General features: G+C 39.0%; 1 protein-coding gene across 1 annotated transcript in view; it reads left to right on the top strand.

Moving 5' to 3' along the window:
* Positions 1–17,258, top strand: part of NUP205 (nucleoporin 205) — an 85,246-nt gene that overhangs the window by 48,962 nt on the left and 19,026 nt on the right. The window contains exons 27-34 of the mRNA XM_044246638.1: positions 563–643; positions 1,867–2,058; positions 2,601–2,868; positions 2,959–3,057; positions 11,456–11,604; positions 13,723–13,914; positions 14,803–14,924; positions 16,716–16,854. Of these exons, the coding sequence (XP_044102573.1) occupies positions 563–643; positions 1,867–2,058; positions 2,601–2,868; positions 2,959–3,057; positions 11,456–11,604; positions 13,723–13,914; positions 14,803–14,924; positions 16,716–16,854 (1,242 nt within the window). The remainder of the gene's footprint in view (positions 1–562; positions 644–1,866; positions 2,059–2,600; positions 2,869–2,958; positions 3,058–11,455; positions 11,605–13,722; positions 13,915–14,802; positions 14,925–16,715; positions 16,855–17,258) is intronic.

Consider the following 17,258-nt stretch of genomic DNA (forward strand, 5'->3'; position numbering starts at 1 on the left):
AAAGTTTCCCATCACCTTCCTGAGAGCAGTCACGCTGCCCAGCTGTGGAATGGTTTTAGCTATTTTTTTTTTTTTTTTAAAGATTTTATTTATTTATTTGTCAGAGAGAGAGGGAGAGAGAGCGAGCACAGGCAGACAGAGAGGCAGGCAGAGAGGCAGGCAGAGGCAGAGGGAGAAGCAGGCTTCCTGCCGAGCAAGGAGCCCGATGTGGGACTCGATCCCAGGACGCTGGGATCATGACCCGAGCCGAAGGCAGCTGCTCAACCAACTGAGCCACCCAGGCGTTTTAGCTATTTAATTCTCTACCAGGTGAATGGTAATGGCCTCACTAGTAGGAAGAAGATATCCAAGGGCATTTGCACAAACTGATCTGCTACAGAGGCTCTTTGGTAGCACTTAGTAATGTAAGGGATATCCAAAGTTTGTAACTAGAAACTAGACAGTGCCATTTGAAGGTGGTATCCAAAACTTTTCCCTCTAGGGCTGTTTATAGTAATTGCTAGAGATATTGTTCTGTCAGTGTCTGCAGTGGTCTGATTTTTCTCTTTTCTCAATTCTTTAGCTTCTCCATAGGGTTCTGGTAGCGGAAGTAAATGCCCTTCAGGGTATGGCAGCCATAGGCCAGCGACCTCTGCTAATGGAGGTAAGCCCTGTTGAGTATTTGTTAGTTTTAACCTTTTTTAACGACTTAATTGCCAGTTTGAAAACAAAACAGTAAATTGACTTGTAGTTGATTAATAAGTGAACTATTTAAAATTAAACATTAATAGAATCTTTCATTTTGATTTTAAAACTTTGATACTCTAAACCGAAGTTAACATCTGGATGCCAGAGGGAATAACATCTTTTTCTGCTATACTAGTTAAGGATTTGCAGCCTGTCCATATTGCGTATTAGACTTCCCTTGCTCTCTGTCAGTTAGGGAAGAGAAAGTCATTTGTCATCACAGGTGGGGAGGAATGGGTAAGAGTTCATGTAGAATCATGTATATGGACACACTGCTGGCTAGGCCAAAGCAAGAGGCAAAGAAATAAAAGATGTGTCAGGGAAACATGCCCTTGACCTTGAGTTATAGGCAACTCTGGTGCTCCACAGTAAGTGTAAGTAGATAATACAAAGAGAAGATGGAGTTAAAAAGCTCATTTCTACCCATACTGCCTCAGCTTATTGACGTGCACATGGAAGGTTTCCAAAGTATACTATAAGTGTATTCAGAGGAACAGACAGAGTTAAAAATAGGACTCCACTGGGACTCAGCCTAGCTCAGCTGGAGGAGTGTGCAACTTGGTCTCAGGGTCATGAAGTTTGGGCCCCATGTTGGGTATAGAGATTACTAAAAAAGATAAATGAACTGAGGGTTACTGGAGGGTAGAGGGGAGGAGGGATGGGGTAACTGCGTGATGGACGTTAAGGAGGATATGGGTTGTAATGAGCCCTGGGTGTCACATAAGGCTGATGAATCACAGACCTGTACCTATGAAACCAGTAATACACTGTATGTGAATTAATTGAATTTAAATTATAAAAATATTTAAAATAAAATAATTTTAAAAAGATAAATAAATTTTATTTTTTTAAAAGACTTTATTTATTTGAGAAACACCCTCAAGCATGAGTGGGGGCGAGGCAGAGGGAGAGGAAGAAGGAGAAGCAGACTCCCCTCTGAGCGAGGACTTTGAGGTGGGGCCTGATCCCAGGACCCCAAGATCATGACCTGAGCTGAAATTAGACATTTAACCAACTGAGCCACCCAGGTGCCCCAATAAGGAAAAAAAAAAAAAAGAAAGAAAAGAAAAAAGGACTCTGGTTGGTAAAAGTATCATTTGCCCATGCAGTAACCTTGTGATTCAATTTCTGTGGCTTTAGGAAATCAGCACTATACTTCAGTATGTGGTAGGAAGAAACAAATTGCTGCAGTGTCTTCATGCAAAACGGCATGTATTAGAGTCATGGAGGCAGCTGGTAGAAATTATACTGACAGCTTGTCCCCAGGACCTCATTCAGGCAGAGGATCGACAACTGATTATTCGGGATATTTTACAAGACGTGCATGACAAGGTGACATACTTCCTAAATTGCTTCCTAAACTTTCTTACTTCATAATTACTTCCTATATTGCTGAACAAATGTTTGTACACCATCTAAACACAGTTTGCCACCATCCTTTTCTGCCCCTTTTTCTATTAGGAATAAATAGAGTTGCATACTGCCATTGTTAAGACTTCCCTTGAAAAAGGCTTCTGTACAGTAGTGGCTCTCAACCCAAGTGTGTATCAGAATGATCTAGGGAGCTTTTTAAAGATACACAGGGATAGATCCCACCCCGGACATACTGGATGGGTCACTGGTTGTGAGGCCATTTACGTGAATGTACATTAAAAAACCTAAGGAATGTTGATAGGAATCCCTTCTGGTTAGGAACACGTGTTTACCAGCTTCATGTTTCAATTTCTTTCTATATTTTAGTTTTTGTTTTCTTTGAACAGTGCCACTCCATTCTTAAATTCTTACGGTAGGTGAAAAGCTAAATGCATGTAAAGCCTGCTAATGACTGTAGCTGAAAGCAGAGTCCTCACTCTGATTTGTCTTTCTGCTTTAAGATACTGGATGACGAAGCAGCCCAGGAGTTAATGCCCGTGGTGGCAGGTGCTGTGTTCACCCTGACTGCTCACCTAAGCCAAGCCGTTCGCACGGAACAGAAGCAACCATTAGTCTTGGGATCCGGAGAGACTCATTGTGCTTTTATGCTTGATAGTTCTTTCGCTTCCCCTCCTCCAGCAGAGAACCCAGTGGTGGGTTTTGCTTCTATTGGAGATTCTTCACTTCACATCATATTGAAGAAGCTCTTGGACTTCATTTTGAAGACAGGTTTTTTTCGTCTAAAGTTCTTATAAATTATATTTTTATATTTGTTTTAACTTTAATCTGAAGAAAGGTTTTTACTATATATCTCCTTAGGTGGCGGATTCCAGCGAGTGAGGACACACCTCTATGGCTCTCTGTTGTATTACTTACAGATCGCCCAAAGACCAGACGAACCAGACACATTAGAAGCAGGTAGAACTAGATAGATTTTTCATCTTTTCTGTTTTAGTGATTGGTTACTTTAAATTAAAAAAAAAGTCCCTTTTCCATCCCTTGCCGAAGCAAATCTTAATAAGTGAGTCTTTATGGAGTCATTAAAGGTCTGCTCTAAAGTCAAGGAAGAACGTTTAATTTTCTAAAATTAAGAAGATAGTACATGAATACTATCTTCTCATAATAGCCTGGGTGGCTCAGTGGGTTAAAGCCTCTGCTTTCGGCTCAGGTCATGATCCCGGGGTCCTGGGATCAAGCCCTGCATCGTGCTCTCTGCTCAGCGGGGAGCCTGCTTCCTCCTCTCTCTCTTTCTCTCTCTCTCTGCCTCCTTGTGATCTCTGTCTGTCAAATAAATTAAAAAAGAAATCTTTATAACAAACAAACGAACAAACTCTCAGATACCACTTTAACTTATATATATTTTTAACTCCCTCTATTGTCTCTGCTCCCACTGAACAATACGTGATACTTAGTGTATCCATGTCTTTCTTCCTTTTGCAGTACATCACAGTGCACATCTAGTCGAATCTTTTCTTTCTTTTTTTAAAGATTATTTATTTGACAGAGAGAGCGCGCAAGTGCACAAGCAAGGGGAGTGGCAGGCAGAGGGAGAAGCAGACTCCCCGCTGAGCAGGGAGCCTGACAGGACCCCGGGATCATGACCTGAGCTGAAGGCAGCTGCTTAACTGACTGAGCCACCCAGGTGCCCGTAGTTGAAGACTTTTCAAATGACTATGTTGTTCCGTAATATAGAAACATTTATTTCCCTACTTGGATTATTTATAGGCACTTCTGTTGTTTCTGATTTTTTACTGTCACAAAAGTGCTACATCAGATATTCTTTTATATGCCTGTGTATTTTTCTAGAAGAATCCTTCATGGTAAAATTTCCATGTGAAAGAGTGTGCATATATTTATTTTAGTAGATTCTACCAAATGGCCTTTTCCTATATGAAGTCTCATCAGTAGTGCACATGTGTCTTTGTACTAATGTGACCATGTGACACATGTAGTGCACATGTGTCTTTGTACTAATGTGACCAAGAAGTAGAATTTCTTGGTCAAATGTAATGCCTGTTTCAAATATTGATAAATTCCACTTTCTAAAATATTAGTGTTTTTAATTAAGAGTAATAACATGGACTCTTTGGTCTCCGGATATGAGAAATGTTTTTAACAATTCAGCAGATGAATATATAATACTCTATACCAGGGTTATCCTGATATTTAAGAACTTGCTGTAAGCACCTTTTGATAATGGACTCCTGGTACCCTGCTAAGAACGGTTATAAGTATTTGCTATTTTGTACACAGATTTTAAAAAGCCACTTTGTGTGTAAGACCCAGATTATCTCATATTACTCTTTACTGGCTATATATTTTTACATATCTTTCTTAGAAAGATAGATAATAACCAAATGATGTGTTTATGGAAATGCCTTACTTAAAAAATGCACAAAAATATTTTTAAAGTCATTAAATAATAGTTCAGAGTAGTTTTTTAAGCAAATAGGAACTATTATAAAGAGAGACAGTAATGATGGAGCTTCCACTCCCTGCTCCTCTCCCCCAGCATGTCACCCCCATGTTTGTCTTGTCTAAAATTTTTTAATATTCTATTTAGTAGAACTATGGCGAAATCCCCACATAACCACTAGGTGGCACGCCACAACTTGCTTTTTATAAAAGGCATGATTATCAAGATGTTAAAAGTAGTGTGGCCACAAAAGAAAATTCTCCTTTGTTTTTAATTTTCAAATGATCTGTTTTTAATTTCATCCCTTAGGTTTTTTTTTACCTCTTAATTGCTGCTAATTTTGACTTATTTTATTTTTATTTCTTTTTTTATATTTTATTTATTTATTTGTCAGAGAGAGAGAGAGAGAGAAAGTGAGAGAGGGAATATAAGCAGAGCGAGTGGGAGAGGAGAAACAGGCTTGCCGGTGAACAGGGAGCCCAATGTGGGGCTTTATCCTAGGACCCTGGGATCATGACCTGAGCTGAAGGCAGATGCTTAATGACTGAGCCACTGAGGCAGCCCTATTTTGACTTATTTTAAATAGCAGAATATTTTATTCCGTAGATACTAGAGTTTTAAAGTTTCAAATTAGGTATATTAAATTCATGGGTGCCTGATTAGCTCAGTCGGTTGAGCATCCAACTCTTGATTTAGCTGAGGTCTTGATCTCAGGGTCTTCATTTTAAGCCCCACATTGGGCTCCATCCTGAGCATGGAGCCTACTAAAAAAAGAAAAAGAAGAATTAAATTCAATAAATATTTATTGAGGACATGTGTGTATACGTATATTTTGACACTGTATCTGTTTTCTATTTTGTTTTAAAACAAAAACTGATTTTTTAAAAAAAAGATTTTATTTGTGAGAGAGAGAGAGAGAACACAAGCAGGGGGAGCAGCAGAGGGAGAAGGAAAAGCAGGCTCCCTGTTGAGTAGGGAACCCAATTTGGGGCTCGATCCTAGGATCCTGGGATCACGACCTGAGTCAAAGGCAGATGCTTAACCAACTGAGCCACCCAGGCACCCCCCAGAAACTGATGTTTTAATGTCTGTATGCTTATTTTTCCATACTACTTTCACTTTATTTATTTACTGATTGATTGTTTAAAGAGTTTATTTATTTTAGAGAGAGGTAGCACACGGGCAAGCAGAAGAAGGGGTGCAGGGAGAGGGAGACAGAGAATCTCTAGCACACTCTACACTGAGCACCTAGCCCAGCATGGTGATCGTGACCTGAGCTGAAACCGGAGGGTTGGACAGTTAACCGAATGAGCACTCAGGTGCCCTTACTTTATTTTTAACATAGCTATATATACTGGATACTGGGCAGTTATTTTCCCTGTTTTGTGTAAAAGGAATCTTACTTACATAGACTAAATGACTTGCTTGTCTGTAATAGATCTGAGATTAGAATTCGGCTTTCTCAATCTGTAATAGAATGTTGCTTCTCCCGACCAGAGCATCTCACATCTTCATCTTTTTTGTTGTTGTTGTCTTTTTGCAATTTGTAATTTTTTCCTTTTAATTTGATAGATAATATCTGCCAGCAATGTATTTGTAGCTCACGTTTTAAGTGACTAATTTCTAGTGTGTAAAGAGCACCTATAAATCAATAACCCAGTAGAAAAATGGACAAGGGATATGAGCATATAGTTTAGGGAAAAGGGAATTCAGATGGCTCTTAAGTGTATAGTTAGCTTTCTGAAAATCCCTACAGGTAGATTTCATTGCCTTGAGCTGTCAGTGCAGATCTGGGGAGGAACAAAACCATACGTTCTCTGAGTGAATTCTTACATGTCTTCTTATATGGAAGATTCTTAGATGTTTTTCCAGTTAAGAACATGGTAGTGAAAATCTGACATTGCTTTTGCATGTGTAATCCCTAGGGGTTAGTTGACAAGAGTTGACATCGTAACTATCTCTCTTTGTATTCTTTTCACCTTTTATTTTCTTTTTTACCAGTGACCACTAGGAGAAAATATGGATAATTTGACCAGAGCCTAAATGTTTAATATGAGGCACCATTGTTATATTCCTAATTTCTTTTTTGGTTTGTTTCCTAAACTCTAGTATTATAAAAACACTTTCCATTTAAATACAGATTGATAATTACAAAGATAACACTTTTTAACACTTTTTTTTATCAGGTTAATGTTTTCAGTAGAAGTTTATTTATAAAATTATGCTAACACTTCAGAGTAGAGAGTGTAGTATATATCTTCCTTAGTTTTATCTCCATGAGATTAGCCCTGTTTGAATGTTCTTTTGTAATCTCAGTAAAATGGATTATATTGCTTTTAAAACAGGTTAATAACTTTTCATTTTCTAGGAGCTTATCATTCAACTTGATAAGCTGATTGGTACAGCTATATGGAAGATGTTGGTTCAGTTACTTAATTTTGAAATTGTTTAAATTGTTGCAATCTTAAACACTTTATTATAAGCTTTTCTCATGGGTTCTTTATTTTTTAAAGATTTACTTATTTGAGAAAGAGCACGTGTGTGCATGCTCATGCGTGGGGGGGGGTGGCAGAGAGAGAGAATCTTCAAGCAGACTCCCCACTGAGTGCAGAGCCCAGCACAAGGCTTGATCTCATAAGCCATGAAATCGTGACCTGAGCCGAAACCAAGATTTGGACACTCAACTGACTGAGCCCCACAGGCGCCCCATGTTCTCATAGTTTTAAATTGGCTTTTCTTTTCTCTTAATTTTGACAAGTTAATGATACTCAGTTTTATACTTTATTTATAAGTAAGCATTAGAAATTTCCATAAGAATAAGGAATTTTATGTTCTGCTCATAATTCTTTGGGGGCTTTTGTAACTTTTGAGCAAGAATATTATTCTTTGTGAAATCATAATATCAATTCATCTTTTTTAAAAGAGGGGTTAGAAAAGACAATCTATTGCCATTATTAAATTTTTTAGACTCCTTTGGTGAGATTCTCAGTTTTTATGATCTAGGCATTAGTGGGATCTGGTATTATAGTATAAATACATGTATAATTCATAAAGTAGTGAGACTCAAAGGATTTCATAGAGAATCTTGCCTGCTATTGACTCTGTTCTTTTGAGTCTGATTCCAATAAGAGACTTAAAAACACTAGCTGTAGCTATATGTGTAGGTGTTGTAGTTACGTGTAGGCTCTTTGCTTGATGTGAATTTAGATGTCCATTTCTCATTTATTCGTTTAGAACCTGGGCTGCCTTGGTGGCTCAGTTTGTTAAGTGATTTTGACTCAGGTCATGATCTCAGGGTTGTGAGATGGAGCCCTGTTTTGTGCTCTAAGCTGGGCATGGAGCCTTCTTAAGATTCTCTCCCTTTTCTTCTGCCCCCATAATTCACACACATGTGCATGCATTCTCTCTCTGTCTCTCAAAAAAAAAAAAACAAAAAAAAAATCAAACCTGAGAACCTGACAAAAAGTTAATAATCAGGCATTTAGAAACCATTTTTAGCTTTTAGTTTTTATTTCAAAATATATACTGAATGTAGGAAGTTTAGAACATACTAATAAATAAGAGGAAGAAGAGGTCACACATTTTACCCTGCTAAGAACTACCACAAGATTTTGGTTAGAGTCAGCCATCATTTTATACTTATTTATAATTTCCCTTTTCTCTCCACTCAATATTTTATGAACTTTTTCCTTAAGTAATGTTTTTAATAGCTGTGTACATTTTATCACTTAGCATATACTGTAATTTATTTAGCTTACCCATTTTTGGACATTAAGATCATTTCCAGTTTTTCGTAATACAAATAAAAATCAGTAATTGTTTGGTGTGGTTGGTTATTTTTATTCTAAGAAGCAGAAAATACTAATTGGGTTCTTGTTTTCATAAGGATTATATTCTAGTAGAAATGACAATATATGTTCTTATAAAAGAGGAAGTGTTAAATTGGATGATATGGTCCAGATGCCAGCAAACTTTTTCTGTAAAGGGCCAGATAGTAAGTATTTTAGGCTTGCAAGCCATATGCTGTGTGTTGCAGCTACTCAACCCTGCCATTATAGTGTGATAGCAGCCAGAGACTGCAAATGAAGGACCGTGAGTTTGTTGCATTTTCATTAAGCTTTTTAAAAACAGGTCAGATTTTGCCCGCAGCCCTTAGTTTTCAAACCCCAAGTATGAATTTATAAGAGTTAAGAGATAAAAAAAAAAAGATCAAGACTTTCACTGGTCTTTGCAGGTAAAGATGTATTTACACAGAAATAAATGGCGGAGGGCTTTTCAGGCAAGGCCCAGACTAGGAGGGAGTAAAGACTAAGGAGAGTGGCCTGGGTATAAGTAGGGGAGGTTGATGGCAAATAAAGTCAAGTAGAGAGGGTAGGACCGTATTATTAATGACCTTGAAAATGAAATTGCAGTGTTAGAGGTGGTTGGATTAAGCATTGATAGCTATTTCATTATTTATTTATTTATTTATAAGATTTTATTTATTTATTTGACAGAGAGAGAGAATGGCCAGAGAGGGAACACAAGCAGGGGGAGTGAGTGAGGGAGAAGCAGACTCCCTGCTGAGCAGGGAGTTCCATGTGGGGCTTGATCCCTGGGATCATGACTGAGCGGCAGGTAGACACTTAACAGCTGAGCCACCCAGATGCCCCAAAACTATACAGTGGTATTTCGTTTTTTAAAAGATTTTATTTATTTATTTGAGAGAGAGACAATGAAGAGCGGCAGAGGCAGAGGGAGAAGCGGACTTCCCACTGAGCAGGGAGCCTGATGGGGACTCTATCCTGGGACCCTGAGATCATGACCTGAGCCAAAGGCACATGCTTAACCGACTGAGCCACCCAGGTGCCCCAGCCATTTTAAATTATTTAGAAAAGTTATACGAAGTTGGTATTTAGAAAAGTTTGTATAGCAGTAATTTATAAGGTATGTTGGAAGAAGGGACGGTTTGGTGTATAAGAAACTAACTTGATAGTTTCTAATGAATGAATTTCTCAAAAAATGAAGATTTGAAAGAAAGTTTTAATCTTATTTCTAGGTGGTGGTGTTAATAGTATGTGGAACTTGGAGACCTTATTCAAGTTTGAAAACGAAAATCAAGTTATTTCTTTGATACCTAGTCGGCTGTAAAGCACTGCTTTCAGTTTTCACCATGAGGCCCTCGGGATTCTTTTTTTTTTTTTTTTAAGATTTTATTTATTTATTTGATAGAGACAGATCACAAGTAGGCAGAGAGGCAGGCAGAGAGAGATTGGAGGAAGCAGGCTCCCTGCAGAGCAGAGAGCCCGATGCGGGACTCGATCCCAGGACCCTGAGATCATGACCTGAGCCGAAGGCAGCGGCTTAACCCACTGAGCCACCCAGGCGCCCGTCCCCTCGGGGTTCTTACAGGGGACTCAGCTTATGTGGAAGAGTCTCCAGAGTCCTGTTTCAGCAGCCCTCTGCCCTCATTTCAGCCATGTTTGAAATATGCAGTTTGTAGCTAAAACAAACTTAAAAGTGGTGGCTTTCAGACTTTTACTCAAAACCTTTATTCAGACAGAAGTTTGTGTGAAATAGAAAAGGTACCATAGCTCCTCAGACTGGGTTTTTCCCGCACCCATCCTTAGGGCAGCTGGTGGCATCCCTGGGGCAAGGTTCTGAACTTTCTTTACGCTGTTAGTGCATCAGTAATATTGGTGCTACCGTGCTAGCCACTGGGCTAAATACTGGGAGACTAGTGGTAGACAACACAGAATCCCACTGTAATATCACCCGAGGTCCTGGTAAGTAAGTACTAGACAGAAAATACAATAGGACTGTGATGTGTCTGTGTGCAGTAGTGTAGGGAGTGTTGGATGTGATTGAGAAGTGACATTAGAGGCTGGAATGATGAAGAGGAGGCAGCCATGATGAGACCGGAGGAAAACCATGAGAAATCAAAGTGCACGAGATCCTGAGGCCAAAGTGGTAAATTTCAGAAACATAAAGGCTCGTGTGGTGGCAGCTAGTGGGAGAGGCAAAGAGTGGAAAGTGAGGCTGAGAAGTAGGTGGGACCATATGACCTAAGGGAGTGACATTGAGAAACGTAAAAACATACCCTCCTTTGACACTATTTGAAATTAAAAATAACTATAACAAAATTCATAGTAGTGCTAAAAATATTTTAGGGAAAAAATATTAAAACTGAGAGTTTGCCTGCTGCAAACTTTATAATGGAATGTAGGCCCAATGTGGGTTAACTTTTATTTTTCATGATTAATCCTGCTTCATTTTTACTCTCCATTCTGATCAGTTAATCTCGAGAACTTTTCTTTAATTTTAAAACAGCTGCTATGTAGTAGGTGGAAAAAAAATCATAAGATTGGTTTAAAATACAGGTCATGGCTTTATGCAATATACTTTTGAAACTTTTCTGGAAGGTTATGTGAATCTCATGTAAGATATATGATGTATGATCATATCTTTAAGATACAGGGTATACTCTTTCTTTTAATAAGTATTTCAATTACAAAATGTAAAAGAATAAAATTATCTTAATTTTTTGGGAAGCAGATACTGGTCTACGTTGTACCTGATTTTTTTAGCCACATTTCTCATAGATCTCAATAAAGGATGAAAATAGGTTGGTTAGTAGAATAAACACAGGGTATTGGTTCTCTTGTACTCTTATAATTCATCTTGATTTCTTTAAGAATAACTAGTCTATCCTTCTCCTAATACCATTGTTATCTTAGTGTACATACATGGAATGTGTGCGTTGGGTCCTTGACGTTCGCCTGCCTGGACCCTTTGGTTGGTGGGCCTGTGGGTACATGAGATAATGGAGGGATTTTTTTTCTTGTCTGTATGAGGTGTACTCAGTTACCAAACTGTTTTTTATTGGAGTATTTTCAATGTTTTCTTTTATAACCCTATTAGCCAAGAAAACCATGTGGGAAAGGCTGACAGCCCCTGAAGATGTATTTAGTAAATTACAGCGAGAAAACATAGCCATCATTGAGAGCTACGGTGCTGCGCTCATGGAAGTGGTCTGTCGAGATGCCTGTGATGGTCACGAGATTGGAAGGGTATAGTAACTCTCTATTTAGTAGAATGATTGAATAAGTGTTTTGACTTACTAAGGTATAAACTGAATCAACTTTTCAAATGCGTGTTGCATATTGAGAATTGTTTTCTATAATATATTTTAGTGAATTTTCTTACTTGCTATGATTTGGAATTTCTGTTGTTTATTCGTATGTTTTAATTCTGTTCAGAATCTCGGGTTTTTTTAGAATTTTCCCTCAGAATAATCTTTTGCTGATTGTGAGATTGGCCCTACACTGTTAGAAATGCTGCTTAAGGAAGATTTTGGTTAAGAGAATGCTGGAGGCACAGCTTTTATACTGAATCTGTCTTTCTTACATTTATATTTCTTTTTAAAATATTGTGTCATACTGGTGATAATGCAGTGAGAAAATGACTTCCTGCTAGTGGAGAATTTCATAGCCTCTGAATCATATACAAGTGATCCTTGAACAACATGGGTTTGAACTGCATGGGTCCACATATACACAGATTTGTTTGTTTGTTTGTTTGTTTTAAAGGTTTTATTTATTTGAGAGAGACAGAGAGCATGCGAGAGGGGAGGTCAGAGGGAGAAGCAGACTCCCCACTGAGCAGGGAGCCTGATACGGGACTCGATCCTGGGACTCCAGGATCATGACCTGAGCTGAAGGCAGTCACTTAACCAACTGAGCCACCCGGCCATCCTTACACAGAGATTTGTTTTGACAAATAGAGGACAGCACTGTAAATGTATTTTCTCTTCTTATGATTTTTTAAAAAAGATTTTATTTATTTATCTTAACAGAGAGAGTGAGAGACAGAGAGAGCACATGAGCAGGAACGAGGAGGTGGAGGGAGAGGGAGAAGGAGAGGGAGACGCAGACTCCCTGCTGAGCAGGGATCCTAATGCTGGGCTTGATCCCAGGACCCTGGGATCATGACCTGAGCTGAAGGCAGACTCTTAACTGACTGGGCCACCCAGGCGCCCCCTTCTTACAATTTCCTTGATAACATTTTTTCTTGTCTAGCTTTACTTTATTGGAATAATATAGTATATGGTACATAGAACATAGAAAACATATGTTAATCTACTCTTTTTTGTTTTTTGTTTTAATCTACTGTTTATATTACCAGCAAGGCTTCTGGTCAACAGTAGGCTGTTAGTAAGTAAGGCAGTGGGGATTCTTAAGTTACACGTGGATTTTCCACTGTGCTCCTAACCCCTGTGTTGTTCAAGGGTCAGCTGTGTTTGAAGACTGTGGGAAATGAGATTTTAAGAAATAGGATAAGATATAAACTATATAGTAAGTTCTGGGTGCCTGGGTGACTCAGTTGGTTGGGTGTCTGCCTTCCACTTGCGTCATGATGCCAGGGTCCTAGGATCGAGCCCTGCATTGGGATACTTGCTCAGCAGGGAGCCTGCTTCTCTCTCTCCCCATCCCTGCTCGTGTTCTCTTTCTCGCTCGCTCTCTATCTCAAATAAATAAAATCTTAAAAAAAAAAAAACCACACAAAAAACAGGAAAAGAAAAGAAAAAAGACTGGGAGGAGAGAGAGACCAAAAATGGATTAACAGACCATGTATTTCTATATTCTTTTCTATATTTTCTAGGTTTCCTGTAATGAGCAATTAAAACTTCACAGTTAGGGGGAAAAAAAAGCTATTTTAAAAAGTCCCTTTCCTCTTTTTTTTTTTTTTTTATTTTTTTAATTTTTTTTTTAAAGATTTTATTTATTTATCAGAGAGAGAGGGGGAGAGAGCGAGCAGAGGCAGACAGAATGGCAGGCAGAGGCAGAGGGAGAAGCAGGCTCCTTGCCGAGCAAGGAGCCCGATGTGGGACTTGATCCCAGAACGCTGGGATCATGACCCGAGCCGAAGACAGCCGCTCAACCAACTGAGCCACCCAGGTGTCCTTCCTCCTTTTATTAATAAACCGAGATTCTGTATGCATAGCTTTCAGTTTCTCAAAAAAAAAACAAAACAAACAAACAAAAAAACCCACAAAATAAGAAAATATTATTGTTAGCTACCATTCGCCTTGTAAGAAAAGTGCTAAGTATTTTCACATGAAGGCAGTTTCTGTTGATGATTCTGGTGGCCGGCTCCGTGTTCCAGACTGTGATTTGTTCTTCCCTCAGATGCTGGCGCTGGCTCTTCTTGATCGGATTGTCTCCGTAGACAAGCAGCAGCAGTGGCTTTTGTATCTTTCTAACAGTGGCTATTTGAAGGTGCTCGTGGACAGCTTGGTAGAAGATGACCATACTTTGCAGAGCTTACTAACTCCACAACCTCCCCTTTTAAAAGCGCTTTATACTTACGAATCCAAAATGGTAAGGCTTTATGTTCATTTGAAGTTAGATCAACAGCTCACTGCCTCTTAGAGCTGTAAATAGATTAAAGAACATTAATGTGACCACCATTTTGAATATTTCTGTCATGTAAGCTGAAATCATTTTAAGGAGTTTGGAATTTGGAACCGTGTTAGAAATGCGTCTTCTAGGCTGCTGAAGTTGAGTTGAAGTGATCCTGAGAGGGTTGGTTGGGTCATGGAACCGCTACTCAGTCAGGTTGCTGATGATGGCAAGTGATTGGCCACTCAGTCCTCTGAGGAGAGCAATGAGCAAAATTTTCTCTTCACAATAAAATTCAGACCATTAGCTGCCTGGTGAACATTCTAGTATCAATGTGCTAGTTCTAGTTTAACACAGGATTTTCAGGACAGCATATAATCCATCATTTCCTTTCCTCCAAATTTTTTTTCTCTGTTCCTTCTGGTTGAAAACATTACCATGTCATAATAATAGGAGCACTGAAGTCTTAGATTTCTTATTAAGTTCTTTCCCTTCCTTTGGTTATTCAGTAAGTATTTATTAAATACCCATTACATGCCAGGTGTGGCACTAGGTACTAGAGACAGAGCTGTGGGCAAAACAGTCTTCCCTGCCCTCCCTATGCCCACATGATGGTAAGAGAATCTCCTGTGGAGTTGAGTACTTATTTTCATGCAAGGCCCTGGAGGCAGCGCTTGAGATGTGCGGTGCCATTCAGTCCTCACAGAATCCTGAGAAATGTAGTCTAATGTGCCCCTGCATAGCTAGCTCAGAGTTTCTCTTCAGTATGATCGAAGATCAAAAATGGGCTGGGAGAGAGTCTCGTTTTTATCTGAGGCCCTTGGATATGATTTCTGTACTGATGTTTTTTCCTTTGTAACTTCTTAGGCATTTCTTACAAGAGTGGCTAAGATACAGCAGGGTGCTTTAGAGCTTCTGAGGTCTGGCGTGATAGTGAGGCTGGCACAGTGCCAGGTCTATGACATGCGCCCAGAGATGGACCCACAGAGGTAAGTGTCCTTACACGTTGGTGCTGTTTCCTTACTAATTCTTCACTGTAAAGGATCAGTGAGGAAAAAAATATTCCAAACATTATTTTGCCGTTGGTTTATCATTCTGTTTGAGCAGTATTCTTTCATCTTGATGACTCTTTTTGGGTCCTCTGTCCCTGCCATTTACTAATAAATGGAAGTTGCTAGTGAGGATAAAAGTAGGAGGGACCTAATCCTTCCCATTTTAGAGCAGTAATGTTAAGAGGAAAATAGAGGATTTTATTAGTAAATGTTTTTCTTCCCAACTTTAGTGTTCTGTTCAATAGAACATATATATATGCCTGGGTAGCCCAGGTGACTGAGTATCTGACTCTTGATTTTGGCTTGGGTCATGATCTCAGGGTCCTGAGATCAAGCCCTGCATTGGCCCCAGAGGTCAGTTCGATATCTGCTTGGGATTTTCTCTCTCTGTCTACCCCTCCCACTCGTGCTTGCTCTCTTTCTCTAAATAAAGTCTTCAAAAAAAAATTTATTTTTAGTTGTAGTGTGATCCTTTAAAGTATTATAGTGAAATTATAATTTGTTGTAGATTTCCTATTCCTGATGATTTGAATAGTATTTTATATTTTTCTTGTATCATTTTACCAACTCTTTGCACATTTGAAATCTTTTAGTCAAACTATTTTTAAGTGTCAAGCTTTTTAACAGATATCTCAGTTCAGTTTGAATATGGTTTTTTTTTTTTCCCCTCATTTTTGTCTACCTGGCTACAATATTGTTAGCATACCCTCTTAGCAGTAAATAACACTTAGGTCAGTTTTACTAATCTTTGTCAAAAGATCATTGCCAAATTGAATATTTGAGTATTTCAGGATTAACTGTAGAACTATTTTACCTCCAGCAAAGAAATGTTTTTTTTTCTTTTTATATTGCTTTCTGAAATCTTAAACATGAGAATTACTATTTTCCCCTAATGTAAAGAGGATTGAGTTAATTACATTCTTTAGCTATTGGCATCTAATCACGTGTCTGTGCAAAGCCTTTTTCTTATTTCTGTATTTTGCTTCCATTCCGTTCTCTTTAACAGGCAGCCATTTTCTTTTGTTTAAAAAAAAAAAAAATTTAAATGTAAACATTTATAATAAATGATAGCTTATTAATACTTTATTTTAAAAGTGAAATTTTACAGCCTCATTTTAACTTTTTTTTAAAGTTTTTTTTTTTTTTAAAGATTTCATTTATTTATTTGAGAGAGAGAGAGAGTGAGACAGAGAGCATGAGGGGGGAGGAGGTCAGAGGGAGAAGCAGACTCCCTGTGGTGCTGGGAACCCGATGTGGGACTTGATCCCGGGACTCCAGGATCATGACCTGAGCCGAAGGCAGTTGCTTAACCAACTAAGCCACCAAGGTGCCCCTCATTTTAACTTTTTCAAACCTTGATTTATTAGTGTAATGGACAATGTGGACTCATTTCTGGCTCTGCGTACAGGAGAAGGAAATGTGGAGAAAATGAAGTTTTTTATCTATTTCTTGTTTGTAGTTTTTGTGGCCCACAGAAGCATTTAGAGTAGAATAAATATATTGAAGTTCCAAGCATTGTCTTCAAATTATACAGATTTTCTTTACCACGATTTTTCAGAATTGAAATAACTCCGTTTTTACTGTTGATACGGCATGCAGAGTTCTCCTTAGTAGCCTCACACCTTAATCAGGCACCTGTGATTGCTTGCCATGGAGATGGGCAGGACTGTTAGCATCCCTTAACTCTTGGACTGTCGCTCTCTCCTTGTTGGGTGGAAATGAATGAAGCATGTTCGGCATGAGAGACCCGCCAGTGTTCATCCCCGCCCCGGTGGACCGCTACCGGCAGATTCTGCTCCCGGCGCTCCGCTTGTGCCAGGTCATCCTCACGTCCAGCACGGCCCAGCACTTACAGGCAGCGGGGCAGGTGAGAAGAGCCCTTGGTATCGACGGTGTCGGTCCTTATTTTACCACTGCACAAACCCGAGGCATAGACCACGTCCGTGACTTGACCATACTATCTGTGACAGCCCTAGGCGTCGAAAGCCAGCCCCTAGTACTTTGCTGTGAACTTCATTGACCCGCTCTTAATTGAATGAAACCCCGCAGCGAAGAATAGAATAGTGAGATGGAAAGCAAGATCTCTAAATTTGTTCTTCTGTAAAAGAAAGTGGTTATTGTGGTAGGAATAAACTGGCTTCTAAAATGTAATTTAACCAGAGATTTATTGAGAGGCCGTACACCATTTTAGGCCTTGCAGAAAATGTGGAAGATAGATGATTATGGCCCATTGGGTTGTGATATTTAGAGAACGAATTGAGATAAGTGAAT

Source organism: Neovison vison, chromosome 4, assembly GCF_020171115.1.
Source record: "Neovison vison isolate M4711 chromosome 4, ASM_NN_V1, whole genome shotgun sequence".
In the NCBI taxonomy this organism is placed as follows: Eukaryota; Metazoa; Chordata; class Mammalia; order Carnivora; family Mustelidae; genus Neogale; species Neogale vison.